This window comes from Hippocampus zosterae, chromosome 7 (genome assembly GCF_025434085.1).
Source record: "Hippocampus zosterae strain Florida chromosome 7, ASM2543408v3, whole genome shotgun sequence".
Taxonomy (NCBI): Eukaryota; Metazoa; Chordata; class Actinopteri; order Syngnathiformes; family Syngnathidae; genus Hippocampus; species Hippocampus zosterae.
The window spans coordinates 18,249,396-18,268,685 of record NC_067457.1 but is presented as its reverse complement, the minus strand read 5'-3'; the positions used below and the strand labels follow the sequence as shown (position 1 = coordinate 18,268,685).

At 44.9% G+C, this 19,290-nt stretch overlaps 1 protein-coding gene across 3 annotated transcripts in view; it reads left to right on the top strand.

Moving 5' to 3' along the window:
• The window catches only part of trappc9 (trafficking protein particle complex subunit 9), an 82,926-nt gene that overhangs the window by 3,537 nt on the left and 60,099 nt on the right, over positions 1 to 19,290 (top strand). For 2 of the 3 annotated variants that reach the window (XM_052070313.1, XM_052070315.1), the window contains exons 5-16: positions 341 to 367; positions 1,661 to 1,782; positions 2,603 to 2,728; positions 3,213 to 3,429; positions 6,796 to 6,939; positions 9,338 to 9,464; positions 10,268 to 10,413; positions 12,047 to 12,132; positions 14,069 to 14,195; positions 14,432 to 14,564; positions 15,705 to 15,868; positions 18,393 to 18,545. In XM_052070313.1, the coding sequence (XP_051926273.1) occupies positions 341 to 367; positions 1,661 to 1,782; positions 2,603 to 2,728; positions 3,213 to 3,429; positions 6,796 to 6,939; positions 9,338 to 9,464; positions 10,268 to 10,413; positions 12,047 to 12,132; positions 14,069 to 14,195; positions 14,432 to 14,564; positions 15,705 to 15,868; positions 18,393 to 18,545 (1,572 nt within the window). The remainder of the gene's footprint in view (positions 1 to 340; positions 368 to 1,660; positions 1,783 to 2,602; positions 2,729 to 3,212; positions 3,430 to 6,795; positions 6,940 to 9,337; positions 9,465 to 10,267; positions 10,414 to 12,046; positions 12,133 to 14,068; positions 14,196 to 14,431; positions 14,565 to 15,704; positions 15,869 to 18,392; positions 18,546 to 19,290) is intronic. The other variant, XM_052070314.1, reaches the window with a different exon arrangement.

Genomic DNA, 19,290 nt, shown 5'->3' with positions numbered 1-19,290 from the left:
CATAATCGACTGATTAAATATGAGTGTAGCATGTCTTCCGGAATTAAGCCTTTGGGGTGTAACAACATTTTATAGCAGGACTACGCCCCCGCTCCCTCCTTTTTTTTTTTAACATACCTAAAGGTGTCCTCTGCCTTAGGCTTCGAAAACCACTTGTTCACACCTGAGTACTTTTCAGAGATGTACATTTTTGTGAGAATATGTAACTAGCCACGTGGTGTTGGGGAAAAGATTAAAAATCTAGTTCTTAACAGAGCAGCACCAACCCGTTGAGTGGAGTGTCGAGACTAACACTGCTAACATTACTCTTTGTGTCAACCCGGATTCTCTCTCTCTGTAGGGGCTCAGGAGGTTCTCATTGACCCAGGTATGGCTTCTAACCAAACGTAGCCTCTTTGAGCCGCACCCCTTCTGCCTGGCTGCATGTGTTCCAACCTTCCCCCCAAATCTTTGAATACCCGAATTCCTTACATTTATTTTCAGTATGATTTATTAGTCTGATTATTGTCCTTGCTGTCCCCACATTTGTTCACTGTTTTTCATTTTCTCGCGCCATTCTTAAAATGTACAGTATTTCTTTTTCTTGTGAATTTGTGAACACTTAAAGACAGGATACTTAACGGAGACATTGGTTTAACGTCCCATTTAAAGCAGTTCCCGACGAACTTAAACATATTATAGATATCTACGGCCTGATTGGGTGACAATACCCCAAGGAAATACATCCACCAAATACACTCCTTCATCAACAAGCCGCCAAATTGCACTTGTCGATTGAATATGGCGCATGCAGCAAACACAAATATCATACCCACCTCGAGAACAAGTACAGTACTCCCCACTTATCCGCGCATCCAACATGACGGACGGCTCTGCTTAGCTTTTGGCATTGACTTGATAGTGGTTCTCTGTAGTTTGTCTGTCGCTTGAAAGAGTCGGATCTTAACCCAGCCCAGGGTTAAGACTCCCAAGTCATGGGCGGAGAAATTGGGTGTGGATGATATTATGCAAAATAGTTATCAGTTACATCAGAGTTAAGAGTGCTGACAGACACCTTTTTGGGCATAAGGAGCTCACAAAAACATTTAGTTGTTTGTTGAATTTCGCAGTTGATTGTTGGGCAGTCACTCCAGAGACCAAACTATTTGCATACAAGCAATTATTTCCATATGTTTGAGTGGCACCAGCAGATGGCAGCCCAGCCCAACACAACACAGCACCGCAAGATTTCAGTGGAATTAAGTACATCCGCTTGCTAATCACTTTCGCTGAAGCTGAAACTTGGCTTTCCTTTTTATCCAGATTTACCAGCTACAAAAAAAAAAACCTACAACTTTGATCCTCTTGATGGTTCTCAATCTATCTATCTTAAAAAAAACTAAGCAAAATCTTCCATTTGTATTCAATCTTATAAAGAGTGAGTTGAACCCACTCCGGAAAGCAAGCTTCTTGATGACAAATTAGATACGCCACACACACTCTGCACAGCTGGCCTGAGTGTTTTGTTTGCATTTGTTGATTATTCATACATGGAGCAGCGGAGTCAAGTCCCTTCTGCTGGCTTCCTTCCTCCCAATTTCAACAGTCTGACAGCAGACCGTGCCGTGCCTCCTTCCGTCCCAAACTAATCGGCGCATCTTCCTATTTTCTCCAAATGCAGGCGCCCTCACGGCCAACGGCATCAGTGCCGATACCAGCGCTGAGATCGGACGGGCAAAGAACTGCCTGAGCCCGGAGGATATTATTGAGAAGTACAAGGAGGCAATCTCCAACTATGGAAAGGTATTTCAAAAAAGGTCACATGTGAAATTCACACAAGGGGTTTGTGGAATCATGGTTATCCATGTTTGTCAGTATTTATTTGTCTTTTTTGATGACTAAATCATGACTTCATAGTAGCACACCGTAAATGAAGGTCGTCTGACTAGTAATAGGCATCCCAAGCACCAGGGGGCAGTATTAGATGGCTAGGACTGAGGTTGGGAGCAATATCGTGAATTGTTGTTGCTGACAGCTGCTGTTTATTACTCACTTGGTCATTGGGGGAGTGGTGGGGGGCGGGGGCACGCACTCGATTTAGTCTCTGGAGATCAAACTTTATGAGTAGGCGGTTGCCGCACTTCCAACATGTATTGAAACACAATATACATCAGAGTGGGACTGTAACTCATGTATATCCCTCAGAGCTTACTGAGAGCTCATTACCTGTTGAGGACCCAGAGATTTATCTTCATTAATATAATTGGCTGCCCCCCCTTTTTTTTTCACCAGCAACCCCCCGTAGCTAGTTCTTTCACAATGAAATTACACAGCTATTCAGTTATTAATTGAATTTTAATAAGAAGACAATGAGTTTGGAAGTGGAGGAAAATGAATGGATGGAAAGATAAATCACATTTCCAGTCTCTGCGGAAAATGACAGGATGCAGACAAAAAGCGGGGAGACCAAAATAAAAACAAAACTTGGAATTAGAATAACATGTTTGGCATTCCACCTGTGCACCACAGAGTCCAGAGAAGGGAGTTTGTGTTATCAACACGTAGGAGCAGATGTCAAAATTAGCTTCGTATTAACGTTCTCTCCTTTTATCTCCCTTGTTAGTATAAGAATGCGGGCGTGATTGAGCTCGAGGCCTGCGTGAAGGCAGTGCGGGTGCTGGCCATTCAGAAGAGGGCCAGAGAGGCTTCAGAGTTTCTGCAGAATGCCGTTTACATCAACCTGGGACAGGTACGTCGTCTTAGTGAGACTCTTCTTATTTGACTGGGTGATTTCTCGTCTATCCTCCACCATGTTGACTGTCAATCACAAATCTAACATGGGTGCTGTTGGATTTGTGATTAGAAAGGTGAGTCAGCGCTAGAAGCACACAAGTTACTGTGTGCGGGTAAAATGTCTGCCTAGGCACAACCACATTTTGCCTTCCACTGCAGAAATTTGATTGAGGAAACAACTAGTTTGATGTTTTTTCTGACATGGACACGGCCAACGGCAACAGTTGCTGCTCTTGTTGTCCCCCAAAGCGATACCACCGTCAAATCAGCATTTAGACACGATTGTAAAATAAATCAATTTCTGACTGCATCTTTGCCACATGACAGAATATCGCAAAAGGGGCAACCTTATTCGCGAATAACAACAATTACAAATCTACATCATTCATCCTAAAACAGGCCCAGGCTAATCTTCACTCTTCCTTGTGACTCTCGCTCAGCTATCCGAGGAGGAGAAGATCCAGCGCTACAGTATCCTGTCCGAGCTATACGAACTGATTGGATTTCGCCGCAAGTCGGCGTTTTTCAAGCGTGTTGCCGCCATGCAGTGCGTCGCCCCCACCATCCCGGAACCTGGCTGGAGGGCCTGCTACAAGCTGTTGCTGGAGACGCTGCCCGGATACAGCCTTTCCCTCGACCCCAAGGACTTCAGTAAAGGTAGTGTTGAACACATGGTATGAGGGGAAGAAAATTAAACAGAAGTGCTGTTTGAAGGGATTATTTCAAGAATTTGCTATCTTGTTATTGCAAGTCCATTATCCCTACTGTATAGAGTGTTTGCGATGTTGCTACCAGTGAGTCGGACGTGGTGAAGATTGGCTGCTTCATAACGGGCTGACAAGATAGTCAGCCAGATAACAGTGTCGATTGGATTTAATTATATAAAGGACTTGGACCATCAGCATAAAAGCCAGAGGAAAGTTTAAGGGTTTTTTTTCTTAGCGTCCTAGGTTTGGACAATGTTGTAATTTTGACTTGGTTGGTGGGCAGGCACACCGGAGACCCATCTGTTTGTTAGATCATTTAGCGATTTAATACAGCGCATTTTGAAACTGCGACTGGTAGCAGAAAGTACAGCTTCAGCAGACAAAGATCATCATGCATCACATACTCAGGTTTGGCCGTCTTTCCAGGAGTGCCTCTTCAGGCTTTTCTTCATTCAAGCAAACACTTGGGGACGGGACGTGGGGGGGGGGGGGGGGGGGTGTAGACTGGCCGCTTTTGTTGGGCCTCCCTCTCCGATCCGCAGACTCTCAACCCCTCGGCACTTTGCAGCCACTCCACAGTCTTTTGAGCGCTCGCAGCATAAAAGATCGAAACACAAGGGCTCAGGGACATCCGCGTTATCTCCCATGATCGCTATTTAAGAGACGCGGCAAGAGGATTGGTCTCGTACAGCGGCTCGCCTTTTATGCGGTGAATAGCATCAAGCTGCAGGTTGAATGAGTCAGTTAATGTGGCCACCTAGGTTTTACTGCTACAATAAAAATCACACAAATAAGCGATGTGACTGTAGTAAAGCTTTATAAATACAATGGAACAACGGAAGTCGAGCACAATCATTTTTGTGCTGCTGGTTGACGCTGAAGTTCTTTTGAGCGGAAGTGGGTAAATTAGCTAAAGATTGGTTCCACAATGTCTCCGTTTAATGAGCCACTTTTGCGACCTTCAACTTCAGCAGTTTCAATGGGTCGCCTGCTTCTGGGATTCCGCCGTCTCCCTTATTCCTCGTGAATCAATTTGCAGTTTAATACATGCACGCGTACCGATTAAAATGATAAATGGTGGGCATGGGCCAGGTAAGAACCCATCAAATTCTCCTGTAGATCAAAATCAAAGTGCAATGAAAGAGGCCCTTCATGCCTCACATCAAACAATGCAGTCATTTTAACAACATAATGCAGACAAATGGGTCCATATGAAGGCGTGTAGCTTGGATCGGGTACACATTAGCATTGTTCCTGATGCCGGGGCCAAGTGTGACTTTTCATTTGGGGGGGGGAGTGTTGTCTGCCTTGAGGCAGTGGGGGTGAGATGTAAGTTTGTCAAGCAGCACGCTTGGTGTTGCATTCTAATGAGGCGGATGCGCTTGATGTGGCACTAATATCTTTATAAGTAGCTCAAGACCGTGCTAAAATCCCCGGTGAGCGCTCACCCTTCTCACGACAACCCCCTCCCCAATTTTATCCGACAACTCACTTTTTTTTTTTTTTTTGCATTATTTCTCCCTTTAATGGCGCACTTAATAGATATTCCCCAGTATTAAAGGAGCACCTATGGACATTTTGGGATGGGCGGTGTCGGCAGCCAGATGGAAGTCAGCCAATTTATTTTTAGGCCGCTTCATGTACGCACATTCACAATGGATAACATAGCTTGCGAAATAATTGCGTTTAGTGCTTGTTCGTGAAGCAGCAGAAGCCAGAAGGAATAAACTTCAGTGCGGGGTTAAAAAAAAAAAAACGCTGCCAACTAATGTAAAAAGCATCTCAGATGTGATTCGACAATATTGCGAGTCGTGTTTCAGCGAGATTGTTTTTCAAATATTCGCCCGCCTCTCCTCTTGTCAGTCTCCCTTCCCGCCACATCCTTTTCCTCTGGCTCCTCTTTCTTTTTTCCCTACTCGGTGAGTCAACAGCGGACAGCTGGGAGTGAAGCAGGCAATCTCGTCGGGGGTGCTGAGGGTCTTATATAACGGTTAGTTTCAGGCTAGTATGCTTTTAGGGTGTCACTGACTCTGCTTGGTACCATGCTGAAAGAGCACTTTGGAGTCATGAGCGAGCCCGGAAAATGACACTCTTTTACCCGGATGTCACACGAGAAAATAACATTGCATTTGGAAACCCTTCCGTCACCACTCCAGAACAAGATAAATACTCATAAAATGTAGTTGAGTTCTTAACATTCATTAGATTTTTATTTTTTCTTGATTAATAACACAACTTTGTGTGTATTTTTTTTTAAAGAAGGGATTCCTTTCAATTCATCTCAATGGGGAAAATTGATTTGATATACTGTATGAGTAAGTTTGAAGTACCTCTCTATGAGCAATGACTATAACCAATTTTCCAGAATCTGTCAACTCATTTGACACCCCAGAGAGCAGAGTGTTCTTAACGACCCCGCCGTATTTGAATGGCGACAAAGTAGAAATGAGGCTTTAACGTTGTGAAATATCAAACCATTTTCTCCGCTCTCAATCACCGTGGGCGTGCTTGCTGAAAGCGCTAAATCCCCGCTCAACTGTCGACACTGACCTGGAAACGAAAACAATTTCATCTTCCATCTTTCATATGCTTAGACATAACTTCATGTTTGAGCCATGAAAATATGTCTGCTCGAATCTTCTGCGGGGCGCAATATATTCCACAGGCTCATCGCAAGCTTTTCGATATTGCAACAACGAGGCACTCTGAAGTGACGTTGCCAGCGCAAAGCCGCTGTTGGCGCAAGGTGTTTTTTTTTCTTCTTTCTTCCCCACTCTAAAGCGGCCAAATACCCATTCTACTCGCTAACTTGCAAGTTGGAATCAGGACAAAACAAAAAGAAATGGGGAATAGGCATCGGTTAGGCGGCTAACCGCATGTCGCAGTTGCATCGGATAACAGCTGATGTGAATGAATGCCCTCAAGTTCTTATATAGTGAGGGTGGGGAGACTCATGCTGGGGTTCAAGTGTGTCACTGGGACCCATTTTAGCCCCCCCCCCCAAATAAATCAATACAACAAAAATGTTGAAAAACAGTTTGCCGTACCTCCACAATTGCGAGTACTACAGAATTCGCAGTTTTCACACATTTTCAGCAAAATCCTCGAACCATATATATTTAGAAACAAATCTTTGAATTCACTTTACCGCGTATTGAATGGAATCTCTATTTCAACAAAACACGTTCGTATCTATTTTTTGTTGTCCGACATCGTTTGTGCATATAACGGGACTCAATGATCACGCCCGAACGTTAGATGTCACCAGCGAGCCTCGTCGCCGTGCTGACTTTTCTGCTTGTCATCTCTCATGCAGGAATGCACCGAGGCTGGGCTGCCGTTCAAATGCGTCTCCTGCACGAGCTGGTGTACGCCTCCCGCCGCATGGGTAACCCCGGCCTCTCCGTACGCCACCTGTCCTTCCTGCTGCAGACTATGCTGGACTTCCTGTCCGATCAAGGTCTGTAAACCACAGAGAGAGAGAGAGAGAGAGAGAAAGATGCCGTGTTGCTCCTTGATTATATGTTGTGAGGTGCTTCTTGTACCCTGAAAAAAAAAAAAAACATTTACAAACAGCCAGCCTGGCCTTTTGTGATAGCAGCTCTGTGCTCATTAGTGTGCAGTGCACAACAAAGCCGCCTCCTTTTTGGACCGAGTGCAACATTGTGCTCTGACCAGAAATCCTGCGCCGCCAGTTTGAGCTTTTACCGAAACAGCGTGAGCTCGACAATCTTCTGGCCACACAATAGAGGCCACTGTAATCCTTGCATGGCTGCGGAGCATGTGAATGGACACGAGGATACGGGAGGAAGAGTTAAGTTATGAACAAGGTGAAATGAGCTTAGCAAACGGAACGGTATGTTTGAGCACAAGGAGCCTTTTGCGTGTTTCTTTATACTGCTAATTCAAGAGAGAAGGATTGCAGCACCCCTGGACTCTATTCATGATGCAACAGAATGCCATCAATTCAACTTTCTTTTACAACTTTGTTACCCGTTTCAGTTTTGCGCGCCTGTTGATTCACATAAATATTCAACAAACTATCTGACTGCTCTGTATAATTACCCCCCCCCCCCCCCCACCACCACAAGCCGCGTGATCGTCTTTGATGACACCTGATGCCTCCGCCGGTCATGTTTTAGATCTTTATAACGTGAAGGGGCAGGTTTAATGAGTGTTAGTCTATCTGCGGCACTGGAGAAATGGAGAAGGCTTTGCTAAATTTCAAGTCTTGGAAAGTACAAAATAAAAAAAAAGGAACATCATGGAGAAGTGATTCATCTAACTGCATGAAACGGCTCGAGCCTCCCTTTCTCCACTCACCCAGCTACTGGCCGAGTAGTGACACGGACCGTTGCATGTGTACGGACGGCTTGCATTGGCGACAAAATGCGTCATGGTTTGCGTTTGTTCTGTACATCGTGGCCTTTTTTTTTCTTCTTTGTGAATCTGCACCTCGTATTCAATGCTGATAATTAATCTCGTTTGTGGTGCGCGTGGAATGCAAAATAAGCCCAAAACACATTGTTGCATCGTTTTCTACTCAGACAAACCAAGTTATTGCATCTCAATGCTTTGTTTTTAAGTCAATCGCATGGACATAAATGTTGAGGCTTCATTGGATTCCCTCCCTTGTGTTGCCACGTGATCCTAGCTAATTAGGAGGGTGGTGGGCGTGGGGGCCGGGGGGGATGGGCACTTATTTTGCATATAGAATGGGAGATTGAGATCCATTCGGTAGTTATCACTCGAGAAGCACTTGGAGGTACATTCTAATTCCTACCTGGAGACCCCAATTGGAGAACCAGCGGTGGAGCAGATCGCCAACTTCCTCAGCCCACGTCGACAAACTTTATGAACATTTTCAGCACGTGCTGGTTGTCCCAACGCAAACTGCCTGACTGTGGCCGTCGCTTGAAAATATAGCATCGTCACCCAGCCGAGTTTCCAAGTTACTGGTGCAGAAAGCTCACGTGGATGCGGTGTTCTATAAAGTAGCCCCGCTTTTACTTCCTCCGCCAGCAAAAAGTTGGAAGTGTTTACTCACATTTTCAGAAGCTGGCATCTCACAAAAGATTTACTCTGTTTATTTGTAATTTCACACTTGATGGGTAGGCAAGCACTGTGGAGACGCAGCTATTTGTGTGGAAGCATTTAAAAAGTCACTTTTCACAAAAAAATGCACATTTCTTTCAGGTTTTTTTTGTTTCCTGTCAATGATTTATTCCATCAAGTGCGACTGTACATCTCCACAGTGTAGATGATGCTTGAGGCTCTTACTATGGGTTAAGAGGCTAATTATGGGTCAACGCGGAGTGAGTGACACCCCTAAGGAACGTATGATAAGGCAGAGTAGGCTTTGAAAAGCAAAATGTTGAAGTCTCGAGTAGGAGTGGATCCGGTACCGTTGGTCAACCGATCAGAATCACGCCGATCAATCCCGCGGAAGCCCCTCATCGGACATGCTACTTGACTCAAATGATGATGTCACACGAGAGGTGCGTTCTACTCCTGCCGTTTTTAGAATCACAATAAGGTTTTCATCAGCGGATTTAAGCCACGTCATTGCAGCGTTTAAATTCTTCGCAAGCCAGTGTCCGATCCACAGCGGCCGCTCCCAAGCCTTGCCGAGCCAAAGCAATTTTTACGGCTGGGTGAGCAGTAATGTTCCATTTTTAAAGGTATTCAATTCAAAGTAATAAGGCTTAACATTTTTATTTGAAGACTCGGTGCAGTATTGCCGAGGGAGACTCGCCTCGCAGGCCGTTAATGTTTGGCTTACTTGTAGTGCGCAAACACCAAACCTGTGGATTAAAAAAAAAAAAGAAAATTGAAGTGATGTTTTGTACGTTTTATAGAGAAAAAAGAAGTGACCCAGAGCCTGGAAAATTACACCTCCAAGTGCCCGGGTGGAATGGAGGTCATCACCCTACCGGATGGCCTGAAGCTCCCACCGGTGCCTTTTACGAAGCTCCCAATCGTCCGGTAAGTCTGCATTGTCAGTGGATGAATGACACCAGTGAAATACGCTCATTGGACACTTCATTAGAAACAACTGTGCAACATATTGAGCTTCATCACGTGAGCTGACACATCTGTCAGTATAATCCAGCAAAGCACCCCCCCAACTCAGGGGCAATGATTGCCACACACTTCGGTCACAACTTCTGGCACAAAATTTTATAGACTATTCTTTTCTCGGCGAGATGTTTTAAAGTAAGTAAAATTTTAAATAATAAGTAAAAGTTACATTGGAGATATGAAATAGGGCCAAACAGGGATCTTTTATTTATTTTTTTGTTTTCTTAATACAAACTCACCCTTGAATTATTCATTCATTCATTCATTCATTCATTCATCTTCCGAGCCGCTTGATCCTCACTGGGGTCGCGGGGGGTGCTGGAGCCTATCCCAGCTGTCTTCGGGCAGCAGGGGTGGGACACCCTGAATCGGTTGCCAGCCAATCGCAGGGCACACAGAGACGAACAACCATTCACACTCACACTCACACCTAGGGACAATTTAGAGTGTTCAATCAGCCTGCCATGCATATTTTTGGAATGTGGGAGGAAACCGGAGCACCCGGAGAAAACCCACGCAGGCCCGGGGAGAACATGTAAACTCCGGAGCTGGAATCGAACTCTGCACTGTGAAGCCGACGTGCTAACCACTGGCCTACCGGGCCACCTACCCTTGAATTAATGTTATGTAAATAAGCACTCCTCGGAACAAAGTGAGTATTCCCTCCCCCCCCCCCCCCTCTTTGTTTTCTATTATTTCTCAACAAGGTCGGTGAAGCTTCTCAACCTCCCGGTGAGTCTGCGTCCTCACAAGGTGAAAGGCCTGCTGGATCCCAACGTGTCCACAGCCAGCCCTTTTATCTACTCGCCCATCGTCATGCACAACAGAGGAGAGGAGCGCTGCAAGAAGATCGGTAAAAGCTCTTGACAGCCGACACGGTGATTGATTCCAGGGCCAAACGGCGTCAACGCATGTTCCTTGATCTGACGAGAAGGTAGCTGATCGGGCGAGGTGGTGCACTTGACCGCACAAAGCTTTACATGTCGTGGCAACAGCGAGCCACGGAGGAATTGATTAAATATTCCGGTTGTCAGCGTCGGGATGGAACTGCGGTTCAGTGAGCGCGGTCGCTCCACTTGAGGCTTATCTCGTACGGCCTTATCAAACAAGATGAGCATTTGGCGACTTTTATAATCCCCCCTTAATTATGCTTAGATGATATTAGCCGACGGCGGTTATCTCCCTCTGCAAACATACAACGCCTGCAGTCACCGTGTCCTTTCCTCCTTTGCTGCTCGCGCATTATTTTTGCGGAGGAAACGCGGCAATAAGAACTGACTTGACTGTGATTTATTTGCCGGGGAAATAATAGTCATCGGAAAATCAATGGCATGCAACTTTAATTAAACTAAGCCTACATTGCAATTTCCCCGTAACGTGGCCTTTGTTATGAAATCAAATTTGGCCTTCGTATCGCGAAGACCTCCTGCCTCTTGAGTCGACTGCTTAACTCAACTTGGTTTGTTTAACTTGGTTACATTTCGCCAGACAAAATGCAAATAGACAGCGCCCCTTGTTGTTTTATTTTTTTTAATGTTTTTATCGAGAAGCAAGCAAGTTCAGTCCATTATTCCATAATGAAAACTCCAAGACGATTCTTGGTGTTTTTCACCTTTGTTTTCAAGAAATATAGAAAATCTTGCCTAAACATTTACTCACACATTATTTTTTGTCGTGAATCGTTACCGGATGATGACAAGGCAGTTTTGTGCAGTACGAGCTGCGTATTTGGTCTTTGACTGAGATGTTCCCATCCCCACCGCGCTCCTACCTAGAGTTCTTCCAGTGGAAGGCTGAAGTGCTGCGCGACCTCAGGGGCCAGTCCCGAGATGAATCCCCGCTACCTCCTGCGAGCTCTCTCGGCTGCTGATGAGATTTTGATTGTGTGTCCTCTCACTTCTAAAACGTGCGCCTTAGCTTGGAGAAGTACAAATCACATCCCGGGATGTTGGGATGGATGTGGCCCCCCGCATTCTTCTCCCCAAACTCAAGGCCAGATCATCCTTGATTGCGCGTTTTGTAGTGTCTTAACCCTACTTTGGAGCTCGGGACTTTAAAGACTTTTAAGAACAGAAGAGGATCTCGGTTGTTTTGTGATCAGTGCTATGTGCACACGGGGGAATTCACTCTGGAAAAATGTATTCCGCTCCCTCAGTGGCACACTTCTAAACCTCGGCAGCCTCTGAGCGAGCGGTCATGTCCCACTCGTGGGTTTGACTGATCTCATTAGCATTCTGGGCGACGCAGCTGCAAATGATGGCTTCTGGATGTTAAACTATACATGATGTTCGCTTATTAATTGAATTGAAATCCAAGTAAAACGAAGCTCAATTTCGTTCCGGTTTGCTCTCTCGCTCCAACATGAGGTGACATCATCGACATTGTTCTAAACATGGTACCTATGTTTGACCCCACAACAGAACAATTATTGGCATCCTACACAAAGGAAATTGATTGCATCATTCTTTTTTTTTCTTTGTTTTCAGACTTCCAATGGGTTCAAGGAGATGTTTGCGAGGTGCAACTCATGGTCTACAACCCCATGCCTTACGAGCTTCGAGTGGAGAACATGGTCAGTGATTCACGACACCCTCATCTCCAACCTGCCCATGTTTTGCCATAATCTCCAAATCAAACCGCCCCATTGTAAAAGTTTTTTTTTTCTTCATAAAAATGTCCTATGACTCTAGGTGGAACTTAATTGGTTGTTCCATTTACTGTTCTGCCCTCTGCATGTCACATGCGTTGCCAAATGCACTGCCTCTGGTATATCTGCTGGTTCGTATGTGAAATGCAGGGTCAAACAGTGACAAGCATCCCAATAGTGTGCTGCCCCCACACCCCACTTCTCAATGTGAACTGATCAGGTAAGAGATGGGGACATCATTATTGTTATTTTTTAAAAGAAGCCGGATCAACAGCAGCACAAACGATACAATACCGGGCCTCTCATAATTAACCTTTTCAAGGCCGGCATGCCAATAAAGGATTCCCAATAGGTTAGCTGTGCTACTTGCCACTACTATGCGCCTTACCTACACTAATACCAAGGGCGTTCTATATTAAGGTGCTTCAAAAGCTTCTTCGTCTTCGGTGGCCTTTTTCTCCATGAGGTAGTGTCTGCCGTGAATGGATTGATGCAGTCATTGCGTCAGCCCGTCTCTCGCGGCGTGCGCTGGGAATGTAAATGCGTAGGCTTGATTGCACATTGCACGGGATGCATTCCAGCCGGCGTGCGCTGTGTCAGTTGAGTGCCGAGTCTCCCTCGTAGTAGCACTTCGGCACACGCTGTCGTGGTGCAGAAAGGTTCAGTCGGTCTTTAGGACAATTGTGTTGTAGAATTTTTACATCGAATCTTGCAAATCAAAACGCAGATTCTCTTCTTTCACCAGAAAAAAAGGCATTCCTACCTTTTTCCATTTTGTAGCACATGGGTAAAGTGTGAAATTCAGCAGCTTTGCCCAAAATCTGGAGAAAAATTGCTTTTTGTGTAAACTTTGGCACAAGCATTTTTACTTTGGAAGATCTCAACAGTGGTTTCATTCAAATCGGCATAATCAACATTCACGACATTTATAATTGCCTATCGACGCCACGCGATGGGAGCCAAGGACTACTTTCGTCTCAGTGAAGCTCCTCGAATCACTTCAAATTGTTCACTTGGCGCCAAGAGTCTCCTGGATGCAATTGCTCTCCGCATTTTTGTAATACTTGATTGAAATGGAGTCACTCTTGAGTATTTTGATATTTTGATTCCTGACAAAAATGTGATAACTTTTATTTCAATCAAACTTTCTGTGTGGGGTGTAGTCATAAATGTTTAATTTTGCCAAGCAAGGGGTGTCAAAGCGTGCGTACAAATTTTAGATGGTGCAGTCCCGACAGAGTGCGTAAAAAGCCAGACACAGCGGCCCCCGCCCAAAAAAAAAAAAAAAAGGAACTCGTGCTGCTGTGGTTTCCCGCCGTTATGGTAATGAGTTCACAGCGACCGTCGTGCTTGTAAACTTGAATGGCATTCGGGTAGAGTGCACAGTGCCGTGGAGGCCAAACAATCCTAATTGGGATCAGTGCCGCCTGTGGAAATTCGTAGACCTAACCCGCCTCCTGCATAGACGTGTCACACATAGTTTTAATCACAACTCGGTTTGCTTGGTCAGGTGTGAATTAAAAACACAGTAACTTAAAATCGGGCAACGCAACTTTTTCGAGGTGAAGCTGGAACCTGGAAATTGGGCAAATGTGACGAATATTGAGTTTAAGAGGCGGGTGCTGGAGGACAGTTTCATTGGTCATTTGGTGACTTCAACTATGTTGCTAACCAAAACAGAAGCATTCAAGCTAACACAGGGGGAAAAAAACCACACCACATTGTGATAATAACTGAAGCAATAGAAACATAACCTGAACTAAAAACGCGACAAAAACAAGATGTTCATGACTTTATTGTAGTTTGTTTTTCTCCCTTCTGTGAAATATAGTATGTTGACCCTTCCGCTCTTTTCCTTTAGGGTCTACTGACCTCCGGAGTCGAATTTGAGTCCCTCCCTGCTGGGCTGTCACTCCCAGCAGAGTCCGGCCTCTACCCTGTTACTTTGGTGGGCGTCCCACGAACCTCTGGCAACATTAGCGTCAACGGTGAGTCTTATCTGATGTCGTCTGAAACATGAATAAATCCCTGATATAGTGGCCTCGCTGTCGTAGTATCGGATAATCGTTTTAGTTACGATTATGCGCACAGGCATATCGTATTGATACCCGTTCCTCCCTACTAGTAGCATGTAGTTGTCCTACCAGCATGCTTAAACTGGCTATCAATGACATTGACTCAATGCTCGAATGACTTTCCGTGACTGTGCTTCATTTGATCCAAGGGTACCAGACCTCAGTGTTTGGCGTTACCAGCGATTGCCTACTGGAGGGTCTGCCCGGGGTCAAGACTGAAGGATGCCTGGTTGAGGTCATCCCCTCGCTTCCTCGTCTCCAGCTCAGTACATCACTACCACGGTTCGAGGCTTATTATTATCCCATCACCGTATACCTGTTACCTCTGTCAAGGTTGCTAATTCATTAATTTTGGTGAATTTTTGGCCCTCCCCGCCTTCATTTTTTTGTTTTGTTTACCATTTGGCCTTGGTGCAGGCATGAGTAGTTTTTACGTGTTATGGATAAATAAAATAAGAGGCTACGCCGATTTTTAGTTTTTCCACTTTGAACAGTTTCAAGGTCTGTGCTTTCTGAGTGGTGTTGGGCAAGTTTTTTTTTTCTCTCTCTCTCTCTCTCTCTCTTTCCCCCAGTGCTGCGCGCATCACCTTGACCCTTAATGTACACCCACTGAAAAACAAAAGCCGGACACATGACAATCCAAAACCTGATTCTGGACAGAAAAGTCATCATTATTTTGTGATTTAAAAATGTACAATTCAAATAAGAAACGTGCACATTTAGCTTTTTGCTTTTGCACTCTGGCTGACAAGCAAACAAACTTGTGTTTACCTGTGCAGCACGCAGGCCTCCCCTGCGAGCAACACGAGGGAGGGGAATGAATTGAATTAACTGCAAGGAAACAAGCGTCTGATCGCGGTGAAAGTGTAACCGCGGCAAAACCCTCATGCCTTCAAGCGCAGCGCTTTTGATGCGGAAGATCTTTTTGTACTTTTTCGGCTTCCAAGAGCAGTGTCGCAGGGACGCGCGGCAAAGAGAATACAAATGTAATATAGGTGGTCTCCATGGTCCTCTGATGGACCTTCAGTTTTGATATCAGAGGAGGCTGCTCAGCGTTCAGCTCTTTCATATCTTGTTTTTTTGGCTCTGCAGCAGAACCTGTCGTACCTTTTTTTTCTTTGCCAAGCTGTTGCTGTTAACTATCGATTGATGATTTTAACGGTTTAGATCGGGGGTGGGTAAAGAATATGCCAAGGACCACATGCGAGATTATTAAGAATATCTACATTACATTATTACGGAACGGGTTCATGAAAATGACAAGTGAAACTATTTGAGAAGGGAAATTCATTTTGAAAGGTTTTATAACACGCCTATGGATGTGACGGGATCATGGCAAAGCTCCTCAACCCACACCTCAACATAGTTCCTCGTCACCAAGAGGCCAGGAGGTGACAAACGCTTTTCTTCTTCCACACTCAGGTCAGCCCACACACCTCAGCCCATGTCCAAAGAGGAGCTTTCCAGCGCCGTGTCCGTGCAGCTTTTCAATGGCGAGGGCCAGCAGATGACCATCACCTTGGAGAACATTGGCTCTGAGGACATTGAGAGCCTGGAGCTCACCTCCAAGAACGTCACCATCAAAGGTGAGTAGCCCTAGCTGCTCTTTCTATGTGGTGTTTCAGTGGCTTTTCGACTAATGCTCCGACAAAATTCCCATGGGAAATGACTCCCTGATCTTTGGATTTACACTGGCACAAGTTTGGTTTTAGCTCGACTTCCTCTTCACATTCAGATGGCCTTTTTGCCTGTGCTTCATCTTGTGTTGCACACGTGCCTGCGTCCTCAGATCATTGCGGTCGACCACTCATCGTTATTTTGCAGTCTGACTTTCAGTCTAGCCTCCCCCCCCCCCCGTTCTCAGTCAGTGTGAAATTGCTATTTTTAGAAAAAGTCCGTTTAAACTTGTGCAGGTGATGTGGCGTATCGCCATTGAAGCCGTTCTGACTGTCCTTGCCTGGTATAAATGTCTGTCATTGTTATTTTATGAGGCAGGTTAGCTGAAGTCTTCTAGTTTGTTACTATTGGTTTAGTTCGACCTTAAGAGTAAAATCGACTCTTATATTGTTACACGCACTATTTTGGGCCAGTTGGTTTCCTCTATTATTTCTGACGTGCTCAATAAACGGTGTCATTACAGTCCAAAGAAAAGGTCCCTTGCAAGCAATTAAGGGTGCACCACATTTGAGCTAAGTGAGACCTTTTGAAGCCCGGAATTATGTGGATATTGTGACATCGTTTTTTTTTTCCCTTTTTCTTTAGTATGATTTCTCCCCCCCCCCCACACACAAGGCAGCCCCGTAAGTGTCATTTTTAATTGGAACCAGAAAATGTGCTGATAATAACAAAAAAAATTGTTTTGTCATTTTTCTCTGCGATTATGTCTCTGTGATTGAGGGCTTGCACATCAGGATTTTTCACATCTTAACCAATGTTTTGGTGAATTAGCGCTCAATGACAAATAGGCGGGGGTTCCTTCTAGTCAAAAAGTGTGAGGCTGCCTTCCACCGTATGCACTGTAAAAAATGGCCTCATTTTCTTTCGTTTTATTCTGTTGGCGGAAGCAGATTTGTCAAGGATGACAAATTAAAGGTCAGGTGTATAGTCCACGGTGTCACAAGACGGCACCATGGCGACGGGCTGCATCGCCAGTGGCCTTCACGCGACCATGCGCTCACCCGCCCGCCTCCGCAGCACTAACCTGACAGCGTGGACTGATTTGGTTCGAGTTTTTCCCTCTCTTGGCACAATTCAGAATTCTCAGCGAGTGCCGAATGAATAAAAGATGCGTGAGTCACCATGGGAAGACATGCAGGGACAAAAAGATTTGTGTTTCTGGAGCACGAGCAGCCCGGCGCGACGCTGGGTCCTCTTGTCTCGGAGGAGAAATTAAGTTTGGCGACATTTGAGCTGGCAAATTAAACATCCGTTTTTGACAAGTTAATGATGCGCTAATGTGAAATTGAGTCTTTTTATTTAAAATAAAATGAAACTGCCATCTGATCTTCTCTCAACCAGGGAAGGGTTCGAATGCCTTTTTTGCCGTTCCCAGTCCTAGAACGCATCGTATAATTTACCCAAATAAACTGAATCTGTTCTTGACAAACCATGAAGCTGATGGCCTGCTGTCAACCACTGATGGGGAAAAAACAAACAAACAAACAAACAAACAAACACCAAAAGGCTTCAAAAAGATGATGATGCCAAATAAAGTCTGTAAGGGTTACACTTTATTGCTCTCTCAATTGAGCTTTTAGTGACGTTGAGCTCCAGTGCCGACCGCCGCATAGATTTTCCTGAATGTCAATTGGCAAGCAAAAAAAAAAAAACCCTCAAAGAGAAGAGTAATAATTGTCACCGCAGTTTCCTGTTATCGCCCGAGTGGAGTCACAATCACGTCATCAAGCGAATGACTTACCGGTCATATTTCTCTCTCTGCTCACTTTTCCACTTTTCTCTCTTTAATGCACAGAGTTTATGAATATGTAAAGCTGGGTGTTATTCATCAAAAATACATCCCCATTAAAAGAGTTAGCGGGTGTGCATATGCAGAGCTCGCGATGTGAGCGGGCTTGGAGAAAAAAAAAAGTGCCTGCCTGTTGCTCCCATTCCGAGGAGTGTCTCAACTGCACGGAATGAACACATGCTTTATTCAGGTGATGCATCATTCATTTGACGCTCGGGGCTCAAGTGGATGCAGCTGAGTCATTCGTTGCCAGCGTAAATTAGAGCCTGGCGTCGAGCTGCAGACGGTGAGCGCAGCCCGGCCAATCAGTGGCTTTGTTATCCCTGAAGGCAAAAAAAAAAACAAAAAAAAAACAATCTATACGACCAGCATCCTGTCATACTGCATTTCTTCACTTTAGCCCTATCTATTCTGGACAGCAATGCCAGCAGCAAGTCTAAACTACAGTGTTCCCCATCCTATAGTGGTTCATCTACCACGGCATTATGTCATGTCGCAGATTTAAAAAAAAAAAAAGAATTGGGGTGGATATCTAAAAGCCACAAATAGAAATTTATATATATATAAACACACATAACATTCTTATTTTGGGGGTGCGTGCTATATTTTACATGAAGCTTTTTGCATATCCCTCATGTGTACAGAGAAAGTGTTTGGGGATTTTCTGAGTTGGGACCTGGCTGAGATTGCGTCTCACATCCCTCTTAAACCCGGCCAAGCTGTTACGCTGGCGGTCAACGTAAACGTCAAACTGGACTTCTCTGGCCAGGAGAACCTGTTGCAGGACCTGAATGATGGTAAGCCCAATCTTGCAATTGCAATACAACTGTGCGCATATCTCCTCCGTTTATGCACAGTACCGTATCAAATCAGACGTAATAACAGAACAAAATGTACCAGACTTGTGCTTTTTTTTGGGTTGTTTTTTTTTTGCACTGTGTGTAATTTTTTGTATGATGAGATTTGGTTCAACACAAACATTCCTCTCCTTTAATGAATAACTGCAAGTCTATTTTTCAATGTGAAGATTAACATGCATGGTTCATGATTGCATCAATAACTGTGAAGGCAATCGGTGCATCTTGTGCACTATTTGTGCCAGCGTTCGCCGCGTACACGACAATGGACTTTTTGATTCAGAATAGCCCTAATTAAACTGAACCCAGAGTGAAGACAAGAGACTTGGTTACATTTTCTTCCACCGCTAACGAGGATCAGGCTGCCTTATTTCACATTCAGCGTAACAGTAGAGGGGTCTTGAAGGTCTCTAGTACCTTTATTTCACTCCCCATATTCTGGCTTCCACTCAACCTCTCCTCATTGATATTCCAAATTTGGAAAAAGGGGAATGGGAGGGGCGGGCGGGGGCTGACCTTCTTCTCTACCTGTGAGTTTGCCCATTGTGTTCCTTTCTTTCCGTTTTTTTTTTCTTTTTCAAGGTCAAGTTCTTTCTCTCCCCCCCCCCCCCCCCCCACCTCCCTTACCTTCTCCTTGGGACTGTTGAACATCTCCCTCTGATAAATATTAATGAGGGACCCGTAC